Consider the following 25000-nt stretch of genomic DNA (forward strand, 5'->3'; position numbering starts at 1 on the left):
GGTAGTGAACGTTAGTCATTATAACCAGGTGGGTGGTGGTAGTGAACGTTGGTCATTATAACAATGTGGGTGAGTGGTGGTGAGCGTTGGTCATTATAACCAGGTGGGTGGTGGTGAGCGTTGGTCATTATAACCAGGTGGTGGTGGTAGTTAACGTTGGTCATTATAGCCAGGTGGGTGATGGTAATAAGCCTTGGTCATTATAACCAGGTGGGTGGTGGTAGTGAGCGTTGGCCATTATAACCAGGTGGGTGGTGGTGGTGAGCGTTGGTCATTATTACCAGGTGGGTGGTGGTGGTGAACGTTGGTCATTATAACCATGTGGGTGGTGGTAGCAAGAGTTGGTCATTATAACCAGGTGGGTGGCGGTAGTAAGCGTTGGTCATTATAACCAGGTGGGTGGTGGTAGTTAACATTGGTCATTATAACCAGGTGGGTGGTGGTAATAAGCGTTGGTCATTATAACCAGGTGGGTGGTGGTAATAATCATTGGTCATTATAGCGTGGTGGGTGGTGATAGTGAACGTTGGTCATTATAACCAGGTGAGTGGTGGTGGATGTGGGTGGTGGTAGTGAGCTGTGGTCATTATAACCAGGTGGGTTGTGGTAGTGAGCGTTGGTCATTCTAACCATGTGTGGTACTCACCGTCTCCTTGCTGGAGCACCTGGAGACGGCCGCATCGCTCCTGGCAGAAGTAACACTGTAGATGCTGCCGGAGATGGAGCCTCGGCTGCTCATAGTAGCTAGGGACTCTTGACTGGCCACTCGCTCTCTCGACGATACCTATACAATAGATAGCTGGTTGATTAGAATTAAAGTCTATCGATTGCATGAGGGACATTGAGATTGTATATCTCCTGTTCACCACGAGTCAAGAATACTTTTAATCCTTAAATTTTTTATTTTTATTATCACACCGGCCGATTCCCACCAAGGCAGGGTGGCCCGAAAAAGAAAAACTTTCACCATCATTCACTCCATCACTGTCTTGCCAGAAGGGTGCTTTACACTACAGTTTTTAAACTGCAACATTAACACCCCTCCTTCAGAGTGCAGGCACTGTACTTCCCATCTCCAGGACTCAAGTCCGGCCTGCCGGTTTCCCTGAATCCCTTCATAAATGTTACTTTGCTCACACTCCAACAGCACGTCAAGTATTAAAAACCATTTGTCTCCATTCACTCCTATCAAACACGCTCACGCATGCCTGCTGGAAGTCCAAGCCCCTCGCACACAAAACCTCCTTTACCCCCTCCCTCCAACCCTTCCTAGGCCGACCCCTACCCCGCCTTCCTTCCACTACAGACTGATACACTCTTGAAGTCATTCTGTTTCGCTCCATTCTCTCTACATGTCCGAACCACCTCAACAACCCTTCCTCAGCCCTCTGGACAACAGTTTTGGTAATCCCGCACCTCCTCCTAACTTCCAAACTACGAATTCTCTGCATTATATTCACACCACACATTGCCCTCAGACATGACATCTCCACTGCCTCCAGCCTTCTCCTCGCTGCAACATTCATCACCCACGCTTCACACCCATATAAGAGCGTTGGTAAAACTATACTCTCATACATTCCCCTCTTTGCCTCCAAGGACAAAGTTCTTTGTCTCCACAGACTCCTAAGTGCACCACTCACTCTTTTTCCCTCATCAATTCTATGATTCACCTCATCTTTCATAGACCCATCCGCTGACACGTCCACTCCCAAATATCTGAATACGTTCACCTCCTCCATACTCTCTCCCTCCAATCTGATATTCAATCTTTCATCACCTAATCTTTTTGTTATCCTCATAACCTTACTCTTTCCTGTATTCACCTTTAATTTTCTTCTTTTGCACACCCTACCAAATTCATCCACCAATCTCTGCAACTTCTCTTCAGAATCTCCCAAGAGCACAGTGTCATCGGCAAAGAGCAGCTGTGACAACTCCCACTTTGTGTGTGATTCTTTATCTTTTAACTCCACGCCTCTTGCCAAGACCCTCGCATTTACTTCTCTTACAACCCCATCTATAAATATATTAAACAACCACGGTGACATCACACATCCTTGTCTAAGGCCTACTTTTACTGGGAAAAAATTTCCCTCTTTCCTACATACTCTAACTTGAGCCTCACTATCCTCGTAAAAACTCTTCACTGCTTTCAGTAACCTACCTCCTACACCATACACTTGCAACATCTGCCACATTGCCCCCCTATCCACCCTGTCATACGCCTTTTCCAAATCCATAAATGCCACAAAGACCTCTTTAGCCTTATCTAAATACTGTTCACTTATATGTTTCACTGTAAACACCTGGTCCACACACCCCCTACCTTTCCTAAAGCCTCCTTGTTCATCTGCTATCCTATTCTCCGTCTTACTCTTAATTCTTTCAATTATAACTCTACCATACACTTTACCAGGTACACTCAACAGACTTATCCCCCTATAATTTTTGCACTCTCTTTTATCCCCTTTGCCTTTATACAAAGGAACTATGCATGCTCTCTGCCAATCCCTAGGTACCTTACTCTCTTCCATACATTTATTAAATAATTGCACCAACCACTCCAAAACTATATCCCCACCTGCTTTTAACATTTCTATCTTTATCCCATCAATCCCGGCTGCCTTACCCCCTTTCATTTTACCTACTGCCTCACGAACTTCCCCCACACTCACAACTGGCTCTTCCTCACTCCTACAAGATGTTATTCCTCCTTGCCCTATACACGAAATCACAGCTTCCCTATCTTCATCAACATTTAACAATTCCTCAAAATATTCCTTCCATCTTCCCAATACCTCTACCTCTCCATTTAATAACTCTCCTCTCCTATTTTTAACTGACAAATCCATTTGTTCTCTAGGCTTTCTTAACTTGTTAATCTCACTCCAAAACTTTTTCTTATTTTCAACAAAATTTGTTGATAACATCTCACCCACTCTCTCATTTGCTCTCTTTTTACATTGCTTCACCACTCTCTTAACTTCTCTCTTTTTCTCCATATACTCTTCCCTCCTTGCATCACTTCTACTTTGTAAAAACTTCTCATATGCTAACTTTTTCTCCCTTACTACTCTCTTTACATCATCATTCCACCAATCGCTCCTCTTCCCTCCTGCACCCACTTTCCTGTAACCACAAACTTCTGCTGAACACTCTAACACTACATTTTTAAACCTACCCCATACCTCTTCGACCCCATTGCCTATGCTCTCATTAGCCCATCTATCCTCCAATAGCTGTTTATATCTTACCCTAACTGCCTCCTCTTTTAGTTTATAAACCTTCACCTCTCTCTTCCCTGATGCTTCTATTCTCCTTGTATCCCATCTACCTTTTACTCTCAGTGTAGCTACAACTAGAAAGTGATCTGATATATCTGTGGCCCCTCTATAAACATGTACATCCTGAAGTCTACTCAACAGTCTTTTATCTACCAATACATAATCCAACAAACTACTGTCATTTCGCCCTACATCATATCGTGTATACTTATTTATCCTCTTTTTCTTAAAATATGTATTACCTAAAACTGGGATCAAATAAACTCTAAGTGTATATACTCTGAGAGACATGCATCTCTTGGAGTATATATGATGCGATGGAGAGAACATTCATTATCCTAAAAGATGAACTCCAAAATGTATTTATGAGTCTTTTGTGCAAAATAACAAGGATAATATCAAGTGTATAAATGTTGAGAGGCTGAAAAAAAAGTGTATCTGATATTAATACATTAATGGTATATAACACAGACAAGATGATAAATAAGGCACATGTATAAAACCTTACTCTGTTGGTTGCTGATGCGTGTTACCTGCGTAGCAGGCTTTATTAATCGAATACAGAGGCTTCTTTCATATTGGAGAGAGTAGAAGAAGTGGAGAGATAAAGTTAAAGTGTTCGGTTCCTTAGCCTTGATAGAAGGTGTTCAGTCCCTTAGCCTTGATCTCTTTAAAGCAAAGTTATGGGGGTGGGATCTCATATCCTGGGGCTACAAAAGAGATGTAGCAGTTGGAGGCTGAGTCACAAGTGGACGGGACCCCACTAGTGGAAATAGAGTTATAGAAGGCATCCTTTGTACCAAGCTTCCATGGTGTTGCTGTGTCTAGGATTCTGTTTCACTATTTAATTTCTCGTTTTTTTTCCCCGAGCGGAGTAACCGACACTCATATTCGTTGATCATAGTGTTGTCCGTGGCCCACTAGAAGACTTGGTTAACATAAGCTTGATGGCTCGCTCTGTCCTCAGTAGATGCCACTCTCATACAAATTCTAGCATCGTCTGCAAGGAATAATACACAGCTATGATTTATGTCCCTGTATATGTCAGACATAAGAATAAAACTGAGAAATGGGACGAGAACTGTGTCTTAAAGAACAATGCTTTTCACTGCAGCAACCCTCGAATTTTACTCTTTGGGTTATGTTTGTTAGGAAGTTAGCTATCCATTTGCTTTCTTTTTCCAGTTTTTCTTTTAGCACGCAATTTGTCCATTAGTACACTATGAGGCTGTTCCGTAGCTCGGGTGGTAGTTTATACATTGAGGTCCGTGGTTCCTGTTCACTTAGAAGTAAATAGGTACCTGGTTGTTAGTCGACTGGTGTGGGTCGGATCCTGGGGACAGAATTAACCTAATTTGGCCGAAATGTTTTGTGTAACAAGGGGTTTTCTACACACAATATCACTGATGTCAGCTAGGTCTGTATTAGTTGTATCATGTACTTAAAAAATTTATTATTATTATTATTATTTATTATTATTATTATCACACTTGTAAAAGTCAGTGTACACTACTTCTGAATTGTACTTTTTTCTCGGTGCATCAAGGAACATGTTGTAACAGTCCAGTAATTGCAGAAGGCAGGAATGACCCGTTTTAAACCAGTGTTAACCTGGGTTGTGCAACTGTTCTCATTCCGTGTGAGTGGTAATATTACTTGTTGAAAAGCCTTTCAAAGATTTTAATATGTGCTATCGGTTTATTGTTTTTCACAAATTGTTTTAATGTCCTTTTTGTGGAGTGGGTGATTTTTAATGACTGGGATGATTCCCGTGTCCAGGCTCCTTCTTCAGGCACGGGACAATGGTTTCTTGCAATTCTTCATGAATGTAGAGTTCCATGAGTCTGGGCCAGAAGCAGACTGCATGGACATGCTATCACTGGTTTCTTAGAAGTTGATGATCAAGACACCTGTGCAGTAGTTAGGTATCTTTATTGTGTTGTAAGCAGCAGGAATAGTTCCTACAATACATTCTCTGTATTTGACAGATGAAGCCTACCGTGTATGCGAAACTTTTCAAGAATAAAGATATCTAACTGTTGCACATGTATTTTAATCATCAGCTTGTCAGTATTTTATACCATTTTCAATATTCTTCCAAGTCGTTTGAATTTGGAGTGATGCTGAAAATTGTAGACGTGTTAGGAGCGCTTCCAGTCTCGCGAAAAACTCATTCGGTCGTCAATCTTTAAACTGTTTAACGGCTCACAGAATACCAAGTCATATTCTGACTTCAGTATTTCACTCATTTCTTAGGTATCAGAGTATATTCTATCTCCTATGATTAAGGGCCTGATACTAGATGTGATTTTTGAAAAGGAATTTGCGTATGGGAAGATGTATTTTAGCTTCCTTCCAATATCATGTATGGCTCTATGTTCCCTCTGTCTTTCCCGGAGTCTGTAAGACGCATTTGAGTTCGATGTTCTCCATTTATCTTACTTTTGTGTCCTTTCTCTCTTCAGAAAGTCTGCAGCCTTTGAAAAGCTCTGTTATCCGTCATCATCCCCAATATAGGGAGCACCCACTCTCTCCCTTTCTTTCTCTCTCTCTCTTTCGTTTGCATCTTCTCCTCTGTCGTAAAGGTGTGTCTGGAGCATACTGTCGTCTTTCCAACATATTTCAGTAAGGCCACGACTAGTTTTGTTCCAGTTGCCCCAGACCAATTTATTGACTCCGTAACCAGGTGCTGGAGACATCATGAGTACGTCTTAGTGAATGTTAAACTTAACTACTTGGAAAAAAGATAATGTACAAGGTTAAGGGAGAGACCAGTTTCTAAAAGTCCTGAAGAGATTAAAGAAGATAATTTGAAGATAGTAAAAGTCCGGTGAAGACACTATACTGGAGATAATGGTAGACTTTTTTAGTAGGTAGATAGTCTTGTTGGTGAGAATTAAGACCAGTGAAGACAGTTGTTAGGTAAGACACATATGCAACAGTTAGGTATCTTTATTTCGAAACGTTTCGCCTACACAGTAGGCTTCTTCAGTCGAGTACATAAAAGTTGATAGAAGCAGAAGATACTTGAAGACGATGTAATCAGTCCATCACCCTTAAAGTTTTGAGGTGGTCAGTCCCTCAGTCTGGAGAAGAGCATTGTTCCATGGTATGAAACAATATAGAGATGAAGTGACAGGATCGAGCGTTATATAGCGCCAAGAGGTGAGACGTAGGTCACTAGGAGAGGTAAGAACTCAGATGTTGGGAGGACAGGTCCCTCTCAAATCCAGCCGTTCTCACTAGTAGAGGTTGTCGAAAGTTGATTGTAGGTCTGTACCAAGATACCCTTGTGTTGCAGTGTCAGACAGATTGAACATTAAAATGGTATAAAATACCGACAGGTTGTTAGGTAAGACACATATGCAACAGTTAGGTACTCGACTGAAGAAGCCTACTGTGTAGGCGAAACGTTTCGAAATAAAGATACCTAACTGTTGCATATGTGTCTTACCTAACAACCTGTCGGTATTTTATACCATTTTAATGTTCAATCCGAAGACAGTTGTGTTGGTGACTGTTATAGTAGAGGCAACATTTGCAGACATTCAAAACTACGAGTTACACAAAATGTAACGATTGGAAAAGTAATTATTTTATCCATAAGATTGTACTGAGATACAGTCAGCAACATTTACCGTCACTTACAATGAATACAATCACCAGCGGTCGCCTCTCCAACATTGCACTTGGATACAGTCACTAATATTCATCTTCAATAGCATTGTACGGAGATATAATCACCTCTACCAGTATTGTACTGGGATACAATCCCCTCCATAATTAAGGTGTCCCGTAACTTGGTAGCGCACTCAGTTCATACACTGAGGTCCGCAGTTCAATCCCCTATACAGGTGGAAACGTTGGGGGCGTCTTTCCTTAAGACACCTGCTGACCCTTATTATTATTATTATTATTATTATTATTATTATTATTATTATTATTATTATTATTATTATTATTATTATTATCAAGACTGAATTGGGATACAGTCACCAAAAATTCTCTCACCAGTGTTGTACTAGTATTCAGTACATAAGAACATAAGAATGAAGGAACACTGCAGAAGGCCTACTGGCCCATGCGAGGCAGGTCCAAGTCTCCTACCGGCTTAAGCCAATGCACCCAACCTAGTCAGGTCAGGTCACATTGACTTAAGGGGGGAACACGGCAACCGACCTGGTAGCTCAAGCTATCAGGTCCAACTCACACCCACCCACATCCATTCATGTATTTATCCAACCTATTTTTAAAGCTACACAACGTTCTGGCCTCTATAACTGTACTCGGGAGTTTGTTCCACTCATCCACAACTCTATTACCAAACCAGTACTTTCCTATATCCTTCCTGAATCTGAATTTTTCCAACTTAAAACCATTGCTGCGAGTCCTGTCTAGGCTAGATATTTTCAGCACACTATTTACATCCCCTTTATTTATTCCTGTCTTCCATTTATACACCTCAATCATATCACCCCTAATTCTACGTCTTTCTAGAGAGTGCAGATTCAGGGCCCTTAGTCTATCCTCATAGGGAAGGTTGTGATGAATGGTTTGAAAAACCGACAAGTTGAAGATTGAGACACTTATGCAGCATATGGGAATCTTTATTCAGGAAACGTTTCGCCACACAGTGGCTTCATCAGTCCAATACAAAGAGGAAGGTGTAAGGAGAGGAGGAGAATGAGGTAATCAGTCCCTCAACCTGGAGTCGATGTGTTCAGTCCATCAACTCCAGGTTGAGGGACTGATTACCTCATTCTCCTCCTCTCCTTACACCTTCCTCTTTGTATTGGACTGATGAAGCCACTGTGTGGCGAAACGTTTCCTGAATAAAGATTCCCATATGCTGCATAAGTGTCTCAATCTTCATAGGGAAGGTTTCTGATACATGGGATCAACTTTGTCATCCTCCTTTGTACATTTTCCAGAGAATTTATATCCATTCTGTAATACGGTGACCAAAACTGTGCAGCATAATCTAAATGAGGCCTAACCAATGATGTATAGAGTTGAAGAACAACCTGAGGACTCCTATTATTTATGCTTCTTGATATGAAGCCAAGGATTCTATTAGCTTTATTGCGAACACTTATGCACTGTTGTCTTGGTTTCAGATTACTGCTAACCAGAACTCCTAAATCTTTTTCGCAATCCGTAATATTAAGATCTACATTATTTAGTTTATATGTGGCATGGTTATTGTCCTGTCCAACATTTAGAACTTTGCATTTGTCTATATTAAACTGCATCTGCCACTTCTCCGACCACTGCACCAGTCTGCATCAGTAGCCAACAATCACCTCATAAATGTGCTGGAGAGCAGTCACCAACAATCACCACCATCATTATACTGCTCTGCAGTCACTAACAAGCATCCCAACTAACAATGATACCTGGATATAATCACAGTTAATTACATCTACCAACAATGTACCCAAGTACAATCATCAAGAACTGCCTGCACCAATAATATACTAGAATACAATCACCAACATTCACGAATAATGTACTAGAATATTATCCCCAACGCTCACCTCCATAGATACAATAACTAACAATCTCTTGTACGAACAATGCACTAGAATACAATAAAAAATATTCACTTCCACGGTTACAATAACCAGCAATCTCCTGTACGAACAATGCACTAAAATACAATCACCAACATTCACTTCCACAGTTACAATAACCAACAATCGCCTGTACTAACAATACACTAGAACACAATCACCAGCATTCACTCCCCCCACAGTTACAATAACCAACAATCGCCTGTACCAACAATGTATGAGAATACAATCATCAACATTCAATTCACCTGCCCAACGTCAACTGCATCAATGGGATCACATCTACAACAATCCCGAGAGACAGAAGACAATATCTGTTAAACAAAGCACTGACATACTAACAACAATACTGCCATCTATATATCTAATAAAAAAAAAACTTTATATAACACTTTGAACAGTTCTCGTTACTGAAAGAGCAAATTGGTTCATGGGTATTGTATTTATACATTCAATTTATTTTAGTGTATATTCCCCCCTCCTTTTTTTCGCTATATCTGAAAGGTAGCGATACTCTTTGACGGTGCTGGGGACGATGGGCGGCGGGGGGGGGGGGTGGGAGGATACATCAATTTCAAATTATGTTCTCTGCTATCAGCCTCACCTGTCAAGCAATTACCTGGAATGGAAGTCATTAGGATGAAGGTGGGTATAATTTGCAATTGCAACAAGGGAGGAAGGTTGTAATTACTTTTTTTGACGAAAGCCGACGTGTTTTTAGATTCCCGTTATTACCAAACTTGAATTACTTAGGTGCATATATATATATATATATATATATATATATATATATATATATATATATATATATATATATATATATATATATATATATATATATATATATATATATATATATAATTGTTTAACATCTTTATTTGAGGTTATTACTGCTATTAGAGAACTGATCATTCAGTATGGCGTAACCAATATGCTAACTGATGCATTGATGTGAATAAGATCTTAATTAAATTCCTACTCGCTTAGTATTATTATTATTGTTTAGTGATTTTGTTATTATTTTTATATTCATGGGTGGAACGCGACAATCGTAAGTGACCCACTGCGCCTGGGAGAATGCATAAATAACTGGCACATAGGAGAGGGAAGCTTACGACGACGTTTCGGTCCAACTCTGACCATTTACCATGGTGATTATCAAATGGTATACAATACCGACAGGTTGGTAGATAAGACATATAGGCAACATTTAGGCAACTTTATTCCGAAACGTTTCGCCTACACAGTAGGCTTCTTCAGTCGAGTACAGAAAGTAGGCGGGAGCAGTAGAGATGTGAAGACGATGTAATCAGTCCATCACCCTGGAAGTCGTAGATTTGAAGTTGTCAGTCCCTCAGCCTGGAGAAGTTCTGTTCCTAAGTGTGGAACTAACTGAAGATCAAGCGACAGTGTTGAGACTTAAGTACTGTCGGAAGGAGAGGTGCAGAGTAGCCATCTCCCAGTGGCTACATTCTCACTACTACTACTCTGCACCTCTCCTTCCGACAGTGTTTAAGTCTCAACACTGTCGTTTGATCTTCAGTTAGTTCCAGACTTAGGAACAGAACTTCTCCAGGCTGAGGGACTGACAACCTCAAATCTACAATTTCCAGGGTGATGGACTGATTACATCGTCTTCACATCTCTACTGCTCCCGCCTACTTTCTGTACTCGACTGAAGAAGCCTACTGTGTAGGCGAAACGTTTCGGAATAAAGTTGCCTAAATGTTCCCTATATCTTATCTACATTTACCATGGTCCAAGTCGGACCGAAACGTTGTCGTAAGCTCCCCTCTCCTATGTGCGGGTTATTTGTGTATTGTATTTTAATGTGAACAATTTTCTTTTCTGCTGATTAAATATATATTTGGGGGATATTTTATGGTGGTTGTTGAGGTGGATGGGGTTAAGGAGTCCTTCATGTCTGCTCGCTGGGAAATCTTCCCTACTGCTCGGTGGAAAGTCTTCTCTTGTGCTCGCTGGAAAGCACTCACTTCTGCTCACTGGACAGCGCTCACTACAGCTTTGGGTCACTATTGATTTGCTTATGTTCACCACCTGGATCACACTGAACCCTATTGTTTACTTTCACGTATAATTTCTCAGCATTTTCTGATGTAAACACACACACACACACACACACACACACACACACACATACACACACACACACACACACTATAGCTCCTGCTTAACATCAGTCCCCTATTCTATAAATCTCTCTGTAAAAAAGATCTTTGTGGTAAGATTTATGACGCGCTTCATGATATATAACAGCAGAGCATAATAAGATCTCCACAAAAGGTAGACGTGTACGTAGCTGTGTTTGAAAAAGTCGAGTTTTAGCTTCTGTGTCCAGCATATTGTCCCATCTTTGTCCCTCGTAGCTTGCTTTTTCATGTTCACGGTTTTGCTCTACCGCACAGCGATGTATAACCTATATGGGTTTAGTGCTTCGTTTTTTTTAAGTATGATTGTAATAGCTGTGCTTATTTGAAGTTGCAGAGGAGACCTAAGCTAGTAGTGTCGTGTCGTAAATGTTTAATACTGTAAGGATATGTTAAAAGTTTCAAGCAGTTTCGTGTTCGTGTGTGTGTGTGTATGTGTTTCTGTAGGACTATCTTGACTGTAAAGTATGTGTACAAACACGTTACCGTATTCACCTGTGTGTTTATATGCCAGTGAGCGTCAATTGTATCTCACCTGATGATCCAGGCTATCTTGGCTCTCAGACCTCCGACAGACGCCGTACCCGAAGCTGTCTTGACTTGGTGAGTGCCGCCCTAGCATGTCGTGGGTCGTGTGAGGTGGGGGCGTGGGCGTAGCTAACGGAGTAGGGTCGTCCAGCATGATGGTGGGAGATCGCGTGCGCACCTGCTCCAGGCTGTCTTGGCTAGGAGATCGTCTAGACACCACCTCCCCGAAGCTGTCCCTTCTCAGGTGAGCTCGAGAGATGGTTCGTGTTCCGTCCCGATCGTCTCCCAGTTCCCAACGAGTTCGTCCACCGGCGCTTATGTCTCGCGGGTCTACGTCGCTGTCGGTCGCTGCGTCGGACGCGCTGTGGGCGGCGTGATCGGCGAGCAGGTCGTGCGGGAGGGGCACCTCGCAGCAGGAGCACGCTAGGTCGTCACAAGACCTGTTGCGGATGTGCATGGAACCTCTCCCAGGGGGTCTTGGAGGCTCGCTACCGCGCCTGAGGGCGGCGATGCGGGTGGTCTGCTGCTGCTCCTGCGGATACCTCTGTGCCTGCGTCTGCGGATGCTGTGGCTGCTGCGTGGCTCTGTACCCGACTGGTCCGTCGCCTGATATGTTGTAGCCGGCGGCGAGGTTGGCGAGGGCATTGCTGTTCTTCTCGCTGAGCGTCTGGTAGTTGGCTTTATTGTTTATAATCTTGAGATCACTGTTCTTCTTGCCCACTAACAAGGGCAGCTTCTCCCCTCCGCTCTCCTCGTTGTTGAGCGGAGTGTACAGGTTGCGAGGCACTTGACTGTACTTGGTGCTGTTGCTCTGACGGAGGCTTGTCCTTCTGTACGGGCACACATCGACGTGCGACGCCGGGGGCATACCGCTCCCTACCGTCGTCGGCGCCTCCCCCAGGGGCGCTCCCCCGTACTCCATCATCGTCGGGGGCGGAGGCGCGTCCTCTAGCGGGGGTCCCATGTCCACCTCCCCTCGGCTGTAGCTCCTCATTCCCTGCAGGCTGGTCCTGCTGGCCCGCCGCTGCTGCAAGATATTCTGCTCCTTCTGCATCATGGCACCACCGTAGTCGTGGACGTACACCCCGCCGTAACCTCCGTACGCTGCCCCCTCACGCTCCAGCAGTGGTTCCTGTAGAAGAAAGAAGCGCAAGTTATCTGGCTGAGTTTACATGCACTCTTGTCTATCTAACTATCTCATATCTGTACGTCAAACCATTTATTATATTTAAGTATCTTGGAAAAAATCGTAGTGTATTAGTAACTCTGCGTAAACACACACACACACACCACACACCCGCATACACACCAGGAGCTGTAAATTGACCCCTGCAACCACATATAGGTGAGTACACACCCACCTGGTAGGGGTTGGTCATGGGCGCGGGTGTGACAGGCTGTGGAGGTGGTTGTGTGACACACGGCATAGGTGGGTGGCCAGATAGCTGAGTGGGTGGAGTGTTCATGTGGATGAGAGGGATGGCCTCCACCGTGGGGGGACATGTCCCCACTCCTCCCCCCTCCATCCGGAAGGACACGCTCTTGCTGACGTCACGAGGGGTTTGTAGAGGGGAGGCGAAAGTCACCCCTCGTCTGAGATCACAGGTCAAAGGTTAACCAAATGACTTGGCAGAAGAATTTTTCTTTTTATTTGGGGGAAGAGGGGAAGAGGTCATATGTAACACGTAAGAACAGTTTATCTGAGGGGAATTTTAAGGAAATTTTTATCCGAGGGGTCACACAGTTCATCTGGAACATTTAATAAGGAAAGATCCAATGTGAAAGGCTGATATTTTGAAGGCTATTTTGAAGGGACTATTTTATACACTACTTTTGTTAGTACATACGAAATCAACTGTTAAAAGTAGGAGAAATATAACATCTGAGGAATATTAATACGAGGAGGCCATTACTTTCGATTCTAAGATTTTTTCTGATTTAAAAAAAAGAAAGGAATGTTCGGAAGAAAGTGAATATTTTGAAGCATAATGACGCGTGGGAAGATTCAACTCTGCTGAAGGTTAATGTTAAATAAGTGTCAAATTGTAAAGTAAAAGGACACAAGTGCAACTAATGTGACATTTATTGTGGCAACGTTTCGCTCTCCAGGAGCTTTATCAAGCCATTACGTAATGGCTTGATAAAGCTCCTGGAGAGCGAAACGTTGCCACAATAAATGTCACATTAGTTGCACTTGTGTCCTTTTACTTTACATATTGTCGGTAATTCTACCAACTTTATTACAAGTGTCAAATTATTATTAACTGAATGGTTTACAATCGACAAGTTTACAGTGTGATCTTAGGAAGATGTTTCAGAGGAATACCTGAAATACTGTGAAGGTATATTTATAATGAGTTGAGAGAATGCTCAGTTATTTTTTGTGTTTACTGTTAAAAGATCAATTAAATGTTTTATTTATTAGATTTTATACAGGGTGAATATGAGAAACAATATCTCTTACACAGTTTTCGAAATTAAAATTGTGATTTGATTGTAAGGTTCTTAATTATGCAAAGAAAGGCATCAAAACACTCACTACTCTAACACGTAAACAACTTTAAATATTAGTGAATTATTTGTGGAACCGAAGCCTTAAGTGGAGTTAGATCTTGTGTCATTAGTTTTCAGAACACTAATAAGAATACTTGGGAACTGGGAACAAAGATTCGAACCCCTTGGGTCAATGGTTCGAACTCCTCGGAGGATGAAAACTTACAAATTCCTCAGACTAAGAGTGCAAACTTTCTGAACCAAGGGTTCGGAGTCTTAGACGCAAATGTTCGAACTCCGACAACCACAGACGCTTCTACAAATATCGCTATGAACTCATGGCCTGCTCGCAGTATTTAATACTCCTTAACGCTAAGAGTGCATTCACGGGCAGAAGTGCATGGATGCAGGGAACTAAGACAGGCACCACAAGAGCAGTGATGTTCCAGAAGACATGCAGTGCGTCTGGCGAACCTTCGCCACTCGTCAGAACCAAAGACGTTTTGAGAAGGCACGCCTTAGTGCGGCGGAAAGGCTTCCTATCAAACGTAAGAGGTGTCCTCCCTCCCTCTCTTCCCTCCCTCGAATCAAATATGCTTACCACCACCCTTTCTCCAGGTGCATTATGGGCTCCACACTTCCCACATTCTCCCCTTAGCCTGGTTACCACTCCCTGCGCTGAATGACCCATATGGGTTTAGTGCTTTAGTGCTTCACATGCAGAAATCAGAAAGTTAATTCAGCACTCCCCATGACTGTAATAATAAAAATAGCGAGAAATAGTGGAAACGAAACAATAAAATAAGGCAGGATTTTCGAAAAAAATTGCCTTTTGCATATTGTTGACGGTTAATTTGATTTATTTTTAGGAAAACACGTGACCAAATACTAGGACATATTTATTAGTAAAAGTTTCAGTTCTGGGACCTTGATCAGTGTCTCAGGACCGAAACGTTTCCTAATAAATATGTCATAGTTTTTGCTCACGAGTCTTTTTAAACCAGTTTGTCGATATCAATTACCAAGGTTTACACCAAACCTGATTTACTCCAGACGGGCGACACGCACTTCCCCTACTTCTTTTTCTTCCTCTCTTGGTCCCGTCTCTGTCCCCCTCGCTTGTATATACTGGCTACCCCACTCTTTTGTGTCAATGTAACTTTGTAAATGGTCCAAGCCGGACCAAACTTAGTCTTCAGTTTCTCTCTCCTATGTGTGAGTTACTTGTGTAACACTACCAAGACTGTTCTTATGGTCTCACCCAATTAATCTATACAGCGCCTGACAGACGGACTCCTAGCCTAGTTCGACACCATTTTTTTTTTATATCCGAGAACCAGGTTTTTTTGTATTAAATCGATATATTAAATACTCTCGTTCGTCTGAAAAAAATTCTCCCCTATTTACATGCACTATTTCCTATATTGTTATACTGATTGCTAATTGTATTCTTATATCGTTCTTATAGTTTTTATATAGCCATATATAAGAATATTCATAATTTACTTTAATAAAATATAGAAATACAGAATTATCTATAATTATGCTATTTAATTATAGCATTATGATTTTGATCAATTTAGACATAAAAAAATTAAAATATTAGAAAAGTTAATAATAATAATTAATAATAATATCTAAAAATGTAATAATGAAAAGAGTAATTAAAATAATAGGAATATATTATAATTTTTTAATAAGAACAATGATTCCATTGATTTTCGAGAAATAAATATTAAAATTAATTTTCCGTAAAATGTTGCAGCGGTGAGATAATCATGGTGGTGCTGTGGTGGTGGTGCAGTGTGAGCAGCGATGGTGGTTGGTGGTGAGAATGGTGGTGGTGGTTGTGGTGATGGTGGTGGTGGTGGTGGTGGTGGTGGTGGTGGTGATGGTGGTGGTGGTGGTGGTGGTGGTGGTGGTGGTGGTGGTGGTGATGGTGATGGTGGTCGTAAGGATCAAATCTGGCGAGGATGGTAGTTTTAGCAACAGGTGACAACAGTTACAATGGCACGCCAATGATAAAGAAAAAGTACAATCCGCCATAACAATAACTTCTATCAAACACAGAGAGAGAGAGAGAGAGAGAGAGAGAGAGGGAGAGAGGGAGAGAGAGTCATGGTGAGAATGGTGCTTGACAATGGTAAACACAACTTCCTTGTTGACAAAATTATTTTCTAACTCCAAAACTAATACATTTAGCATTCCCAGTCCAGTAAAAAAATCAGTTAAAATCTAGAAAAAGTAAATATATTCTAATCTGTGCCAGGCTTCATACGTGATATATATATATATATATATATATATATATATATATATATATATATATATATATATATATATATATATATATATATATATATATATATATTGCAGTGAGTGAAAAGCAACCTCTACTTACATTATGTCGGTCCTAAATTAATTTTAAAGTACATTGTAACGATAGTGGAGATAATGATGATTATGATCAGTTATGATAATGGTAGTATGATTATGATAGTGAAGATGACCGCATGATTGTGTCTGTATAATGATTGATTATTCATTATAATAATTGTTTATGGTAGTTTAATAAGGAGAGTTTTATGGAGAAGCCTTAAATGATTTAAAGTTACTGCAAACTTTTGTTACTACTCTATTTAACTATATTTACATATGATTGTGAACCATCTACGAAAATAAATATTATATATATATATATATGTATATATATATATATATATATATATATATATATATATATATATATATATATATATATATATATATATATATATATATATATATATATGCTAGAAATATAAGAGTAAAAATACGTATGACGATACGTAAAAACGGACAATAATTAGGAGGTTGAACGACACTTTTAATTGTGGACTCAGAGCAAAATTTAATAAATTTAAATAAAAGTGGTGTCCCACACCAATAACTAAAAGCAATGATAATTAAAATTTAGGGAAAATCATTATGACTCAGAAGACAATTTCTCATCACGAGGATGCAAAGAATTTAAAAAAAAATTCATTGCATTATGACGAACTTAATGCAAGAAGATTTTTTATTTTTCCTTTTAACAATTTCCTTATCGTCAGAGGAAGTAATGTAAGATCACTGGGAAAAATATAACCATGAGATCACTGAAGAATTTGGGGCTGTTAATGATCATAGGGGAAAAAAAATTCATATCGGGGAAAAAACAATGCGAAAAAATTATGCTTTTTTTTTTTAGAATCATTGAAAAATATGACTGTTTTTGATCACTAGATTTTTTTAACTATTTAATATTACTTAAACCAGAAAAGAAAGCAAAAAAAAAAAAATTGTAATTTAAGATCAACGTAAGTAATTAGGATTTCCGAAATAAAAATCTAGATATTTAAAATGTAAACAAATGATTATTTTTATGCCTATATTTAAAAAAAATCAGTTCACGTCTGTCAAACAAGAAAAAACTGACACGGGAAATGCATGTGAGTTTCAGGGCAGCGAGACAAGCGAGATCAAAAGACAAATATTTTTTTTGTCGGGTATAAACCACATGACTATTTTTTTTTTTAGGTATACACAGGTTGCATTACGTTTTATCTAGTTATACTCAGAATACACGATTTTATAACACGGTAAACCTAGGTTGTATGATATTTTGTCGAGGTACACGCATGTTGTATGATATTTTGTCGAGGTACACGCATGTTGTATGATATTTTGTCGAGTTACACGCATGTTGTATGATATTTTGTCAAAATAAACGCACGTTGTATAATTTATCAGATTAAAAGCACGTTTTATGATATTTTATCAAGATAAACATAGGACGTATGACAGGTTAAACGCAAGTAGTATGATATTTTATCAAAATTAATGAATAACGTATGTTTTTTTATATAAAAATATGCAGAATATATCAAATTTGATCTAGATATAGGCAATATATAGCACATCCTGTCAGAGAGTACTGCTCGACTTAACTAAAATTTCTTAGTGTGAGAAAAACCTGACGTCTACTAAACTTGAACACGAGCAAGTTTTAAAATTGAAGAAAGTGTTCATATAGGAAACGACTGGATTGTGGTTGGTAGAACTACGATTGGATAGTAGTTGTGACGACTACGACTGGAGAGTAGTTGGGACAGTTACGATTGGATAGTAGTTGTGACGACTATGACTGGATAGTAGTTTAGACAACTAGGATTGAACAGTTGCTGGCACAACTACGATAGGATAGTTGTCAACACACCTAAACGTCTCAGACCCCTTAACTCTCCGACTATAGGCTCTGAAATCTTCAAACTAATATTAATATAGCAATTAGGGAGCCTGACCCGGCCTTGTAAAATTCCAGAGCAGTGCGGGATAGCAGACGTACACCGTGTCAAAGGTACTATCAGTCAATTGTGAGACTTTCAGACAAGAAGCGCACATTCAGTCCCTCAGTGTACATCCACATGGTATAACTGCGTTGCTATGTCAATGTGCATAAATAACATATATATGTGTGTATCACTCGACATTTCATTATAAAAAAACATGTTTGAAAATGAGATATAATGATGGAGTTAATTTCAGAGTTAGCAGAATGAACATATACTCAACTTTAAAAAAAAAGATTAATAAACTTTATATCACGTTAAATATTTAAAATGACCAATTTCTGCAGCGCTGTTTACCTCGTACAGTACAAAAAAATATTAATTAACAAGATTGCCTGGTAAAATGGACATAATTCTCATGGGGTGATGCTAAAAACTTTAACTCACAATAAAAGTATCTAACATGTTAGATACTAAAACTAATGATAAACATTAAAAAAAATGATGCTTAGAAAAGACGGAAACACAAGCAAAATAACATTTCTAGTCAAGATGTAAGATAAGGCGTCTAGGGGAACATTGATGCGAAGTATAAACAATTAAACCACACCGACAGACGTGAGAGATCATGGTCAAGTGTCTACTGATGGGGTAGAAATGAAACCAAAATAATTGGAAATGAAAAACTAGAAGAGATATCTAGAAATTTTTCCAAGATCCACCGTGTCTGAATGAATTTAACCGTGTGAACAGAAAGTTAGGAGTAGCGATTAATAAATAACTATATATATATATATATATATATATATATATATATATATATATATATATATATATATATATATATATTACCTAATAATAAGGCATGTAGTGGAAGGGGAAAGTTGAAAAAATTGTATTAAAGTACAGAAAAAGAAATAATTGTGAGAAATTAATTGTCCAAGTTGGACCGAAACATCGTGGTCAGTTTCTGTCTCGTGTGTGTGGGTTATGTGTGTGTTGTTCTAGTCACGGTATTGTGCCTTTCGTCCTTTAATAATTTCAAGATTAGAATAATAAAACGTTTATTAAATAATAGAAAAGATAATACATACGCTTGTGAAAAGACCAGGAAAAAATATTGCAATAGATAGCGATTTGTGTGTGTGTGTGTGTGTGTGTGTGTGTGTGTGTGTGTGTGTGTGTGTGTGTGTGTGTGTGTGTGTGTGTGTGTCTGTGTGTGTGTGTCTGTGTGTGTGTCCTGTAGACTACAGTATGTAGATAACTTTTCACTGTGAATTTACTGCACTGATCTTCCTACAGTGATTCTCAATTTTCCTCCATTATTAATCCTTCTCTCCTTGATCTATTTCTCCCTTTATCTCCTTACTTCCATACAAAAAAATTATCACCACCATAAAGGGACAGAAAAACAAGGTCAGACAAAAATAAATTATTCAGTTATCACGTACATCAAATATTTACCCCCTGCCATATAATTTTTGACCCCCAGGGGGGATTTTTACCCCTAGCTGAGAATCACTGCTTAATGTTAGATATTTTCACGTTATATATTTACAAAAGTAATGAGACTGAGAGAAAGCAAAAACCAAAGTGAAGAACATATGAAAAGAAAAGCAACGAGAACAATAATAAGAACAATAATAAGAACAATAATGAGAACAATAATATGAACAATAATAAGAACAATAATAAGAACAATAGTAAGAACAATAATAAGAACAATAATAAGAACAATAATAAGAACAATAATAAGAACAATAATAAGAACAATAATAAGAACAATAATAAGAACAGGCAGCGAAGCATAGAAGCAGAATAATAAAAAAATATATATAAATAAGTAAATGGAAAATACACTAAAATGTATTAAACGTAAACAGAGAGAAAGGAAGAGTCAAGTGAAAAAAAAGGCAAATGATTGATAAACAATGGGAAGGATAAAGGGAAAATTTTATAAGATTATTTTTTTTTAAAAAGTTAGGAAGAAGAAGGAGAAGAAGAAGAAGAAGAAGAACAACAACAACAAGGCAAATTATGAACAGATTTATAACAAAAAAGCCAATAAATATTCCAATAGAATTAGTAACATATACAGTAAAGACAAAAATGTAATAAGTTAGACCAAAATAATAAAATTTGAAGTTTTGAAAAACACTGAGTAGCCTGGGTATCTTGATCCAGGGAACTGGAGCTACTTCCCTTTCCTCTGATTATACCCTCATTACCTTCCCATTCCTGCTGTTATTATTAACAAAAAGTTAATAACAGCGGGTCAGTGTGGAAAAAAAAAACTTCAGATGTGGAAAATATGGAATCAGAGGCAAAAATCAATAACGAAGGAAATGCAGCAGTGAAGAAAAAGGAGCTAATGCAAAAAGAAGAATAACAGAATACACAGATAAATAGACGCTGTATAGCCCTTGTGGCTTAGCGCTTCTTTTTGATTATAATAATAACAGATAAATAAAGAGGAGAATATTACGAAACGGATATGTGTAGGAATGGATAAAAACATCGAAATACCGTATAGAAGCAACAACAGATATGAAGAAAACACCAAGAGGTGGAAGAGATAGAGAGAGATAGAGAGAGAGAGGGAAAGAAGAACACAAACTACAGGACAACAAGAGGAAATAACACCTGAAGGGAAGAAACAAGACAGAAGAAAGACCTGTAAAAATGGCAGGATAAATAAAACGAGAATATCGCTTATAAAAGAGACCAAAACACGACGGGAATATTAAGAATTAAAAAAAAAGCGGAATTAAAGAATAAATAAACGAGAATCACAGAACTGATAAAGGTGGAAAATTAATACGGAACTGATAAACGAGAATAACTAGACTGGAGAAAGAAGAACCAAAACATAAAGAGTAAATGAGACAGACAAAATAAAGAATTATGCCAGTTATTAAAATAAGTAAATAAATATTTATTAAGGTATAGTAAGAATTAGTGATAAATTTAGCAATTAGCTAATTAGTGATAAATTTAGCAATTAGCTAAAAAAAATTGTAACTAAATGAGAACGTGAACAAGTAAATAGTTTTGTTAAATAACTGATTTAGTAAAGAGGTAAAAAAGCGAGCAATAACTAAGTGAAAAATAGAGATAAGAAAGAGAGGAAATAGGGAAGGTAATGAACGAGGGAAAAAGCGAACATGAAATAAATGTAAAGTCTAAAAACAACAACAAAAATAAAACATGTAAAGCAAGTATGAAACAAGTACGAAACAAGTATGAAACAAGTATGAAACAAGTATGAAACAAGTAGATAAGAACACAAACAAGTCAGAAATCAGATGAACATTTACGTAGGAAAGAGGTGAACAAATTCCCAAGGACGAATGTAAGTGAACACGGGTGAACGAAACAGAAAAGAGTTAAAAAATAAAAACCACATAAAAGCATAAGGGGACGACTGAAAATCTCAGTCTCTCAAGCCCTGAACGCTGGCTGAAGCAAGTGCGACGTTTCTCTCTATGGTAGAAACGTCGAATGTGACAGATTTACACTGCAACAAGTGTCCGTCTGTGATAAATGTTGCATAAGTGTCCCAATCCCCAAGTGTCCGTCTACACTCCCATCAAACTGCTGAAGACAGCATCGCTTTGAAGACGAAATGTACACCAATTATCATGTGACGGGATTTATATATATATATATATATATCTCTATATATATATATATATATATATATATATATATATATATATGCTTAGAGCTTAATTTAAATTTCAGGGAATAAGGTATTCTTGACTGGTGCCGAACAGGTTGCATCGTGTAGTCGACAGGCCTAAAACCCCCTGATTGACCAATCAGTCAACCATCTTCGGAAATATGTGTAGTTGTGTCGACATTATTAAATTTTTTTGTTGCAGAACACGATTTTTGAGGGGAGAACATTTCGCCATGTGTAGGACTATCAAAATGAAGCTCCACACAGAGCGAAACGTTGTGAAAACGAAAGCTGCAAGGTGTGTCTTAACTTTAAGATCTTATCTACGGTTTTGTTACTTTCATGTGGGTTTATTTGTTGCGAGGTGAGAGAGAGAGAGGGAAAGAGAGAGAGGGAGAGAGAGAGAGAGAGAGAGAGAGAGAGAGAGAGAGAGAGAGAGAGAGAGAGAGAGAGAGAGAGGACAATAAGTGGACGAGCGGACAAGAGAGTAAGTTAACGGATGAACATAAGAACTGACCGTGAGGAGGCACGGTCTAAGGAGAGAGAGGCGGACCCCAGACCAGTGGCGGGCAGGTGGTGGTGGTGGTGGTAGTGGTGGAGGTGGTGGTGGTGGTGTTGTTGGAGATGGTGGTGAGTGGTGGTGGTGGTGGAGGAGGTGGTGGTGGTTGTGGTGGTGGTGGTGGTGGTGGTGGTTGTGGAGGTGGAGAGAGGGGAAGGCACACACGCCACACCACTACGGGGTACATACTCGCCCTCCTGCGACGTTCCGGAACACAGCGACGTAAGCTCCGTGGCTTCCGTGGTTTCCGTGACCGACGGACCTGTTGGGGATGGCGGGTAGTAGGGGAGGGGATGGATGGAGAAGGGGTAAATAGATGCGGAGGCGAAGAACTCATTGGGTGGGGAGAATAGGAGAGAGAGAGAGAGAGTAGAGAAATGGACGAAGAGACGAGTCGATCAGAAATAAACAGAGAGAAAGAAGGGAGTAATTGTTAGAGTGAGGGAAAGGGGAAATGAGAAAGTGAGAAAGAGAGAGACGAAGGGAGAGGAGTAAATCGTTGGGCAAGATGGGGAAATGCAAGAGGAAAAAGGGAATTAGGAAGAAACAAATATGAAAATGTTAATAATCATTATGACGATAATACTAACGACAAAAGAATGATAAATATGAAGCCAATGTTGATGATGATGATAATGACGTGGATTATAGTGATGATGATAATGACAGTAGCAATAATAATAATAATTATAAGGGTCAGTGGAAAAATACGAACGAACATATTTAGAGAGCAACACTTCCAAAACACCGTCTTCCATAAGTCAAGAACCACAGAGCAGAATGTGTTAATTAAATCATTTTTTCCAGTTTATGTGAATGTTTATGATGTCACTGAGTAAGAACTCATCCGAATATTTTTACTCGTAGGAAATTGAAGTCAGAGGAAGATCGCTGAGAATAACACAAACGGATAACCCAATGGAAATAAGTAAAGAACCCCAATGTAAATAAGAACCCCAATGGAAATAAGTAAAGGACCCAATAGAAATAAGTCACTCTGTCTGACTTTTTTGGGTTATCCTAGATTATTTACACATATAATGCTATGTATGATAATCTATGTAACTGTATTTGTGTATACCTGAATAAGCTTACTAACACATCTCCCTATAGTTCCCGACTCACGGGCCACGCTTTGTGTTTCTCTCAGCGTACATATGCTGAGAGTTTCCATTAATCCTTATTTTAGGGGTTAAAAGATTCCTGTCCAGCGAAGGAAAGGTTACGTGCAGCCTTAATGGCCCTAGTGTAGTCGATAGGCGTAAAACCCCATTAACCAACCTGGGCATCCTATAACCAGACATTCAAATCAGTCATCTAGATCTAATCTCACCATCAAATACGTTCACTAACTCGTCACAAGACATGTAAAGAATGATACACACCTGAATAATAATAATAAACATGTGGTATATTTTCCAAGAAATATTTTTTACCTATGATCAGATATCTTTAAGTATCAAAATTTGGCCCAAAACTTAAAAAAAAAAAATGTGAGTCTAGAAAATCATCAACACTGATTATTTTAAATTCAGTAAAAGAAAGAGACTCATATTCTTTGCTCGATTAATTATTACAGGTTAATGTATTTTAAAAATCATTTTTTTTTTTTTGAGATTGGCAAACAGTTTTGGTCACCTTATTACAGAATGGATATAAATTCTCTGGAAAATGTACAAAGGAGGATGACAAAGTTGATCCCATGTATCAGAAACCTTCCCTATGAGGATAGACTAAGGGCCCTGAATCTGCACTCTCTAGAAAGACGTAGAATTAGGGGGGATATGATTGAGGTGTATAAATGGAAGACAGGAATAAATAAAGGGGATGTAAATAGTGTGCTGAAAATATCTAGCCTAGACAGGACTCGCAGCAATGGTTTTAAGTTGGAAAAATTCAGATTCAGGAAGGATATAGGAAAGTACTGGTTTGGTAATAGAGTTGTGGATGAGTGGAACAAACTCCCAAGTACCGTTATAGAGGCCAGAACGTTGTGTAGCTTTAAAAATAGGTTGGATAAATACATGAGTGGATGTGGGGTGGGTGTGAGTTAGACCTGATAGCTTGTGCTACCAGGTCGGTTGCCGTGTTCCTCCCTTAAGTCAATGTGACCTGACCTGACTAGGTTGGGTGCATTGGCTTAAGCCGGTAGGAGACTTGGACCTGCCTCGCATGGGCCAGTAGGCCTTCTGCAGTGTTCCTTCGTTCTTATGTTCTTATGTTCTTAAACAATTTGAGCTACTCAGATTGGAAGACAATTTGATCGTTCTCTCTCTCTCTCTCTCTCTCTCTCTCTCTCTCTCTCTCTCTCTCTCTCTCTCTCTCTCTCTCTCTCTCTCTCTCTCTCTCTCTCTCTCTCTCTCTCTGTTCTGTGTCTCTCTCACCTTCTATCCTTAGTCT

General features: G+C 39.2%; 1 protein-coding gene across 7 annotated transcripts in view; it reads right to left on the reverse strand.

The window, feature by feature from the left end:
- The window catches only part of LOC128688501 (uncharacterized), a 784466-nt gene that overhangs the window by 17283 nt on the left and 742183 nt on the right, over window positions 1-25000 (reverse strand). For 6 of the 7 annotated variants that reach the window (XM_070084425.1, XM_070084431.1, XM_070084428.1 and 3 more), the window contains 5 exons: window positions 24985-25000; window positions 22559-22862; window positions 12918-13149; window positions 11564-12688; window positions 647-784 (listed from right to left, as the gene is read on the reverse strand). The exon at window positions 24985-25000 is cut by the window's right edge and continues 99 nt beyond it. In XM_070084425.1, the coding sequence (XP_069940526.1) occupies window positions 647-784; window positions 11564-12688; window positions 12918-13149; window positions 22559-22862; window positions 24985-25000 (1815 nt within the window). The remainder of the gene's footprint in view (window positions 1-646; window positions 785-11563; window positions 12689-12917; window positions 13150-22558; window positions 22863-24984) is intronic. The other variant, XM_070084432.1, reaches the window with a different exon arrangement.

This window comes from Cherax quadricarinatus, chromosome 13 (assembly GCF_038502225.1).
Source record: "Cherax quadricarinatus isolate ZL_2023a chromosome 13, ASM3850222v1, whole genome shotgun sequence".
In the NCBI taxonomy this organism is placed as follows: Eukaryota; Metazoa; Arthropoda; class Malacostraca; order Decapoda; family Parastacidae; genus Cherax; species Cherax quadricarinatus.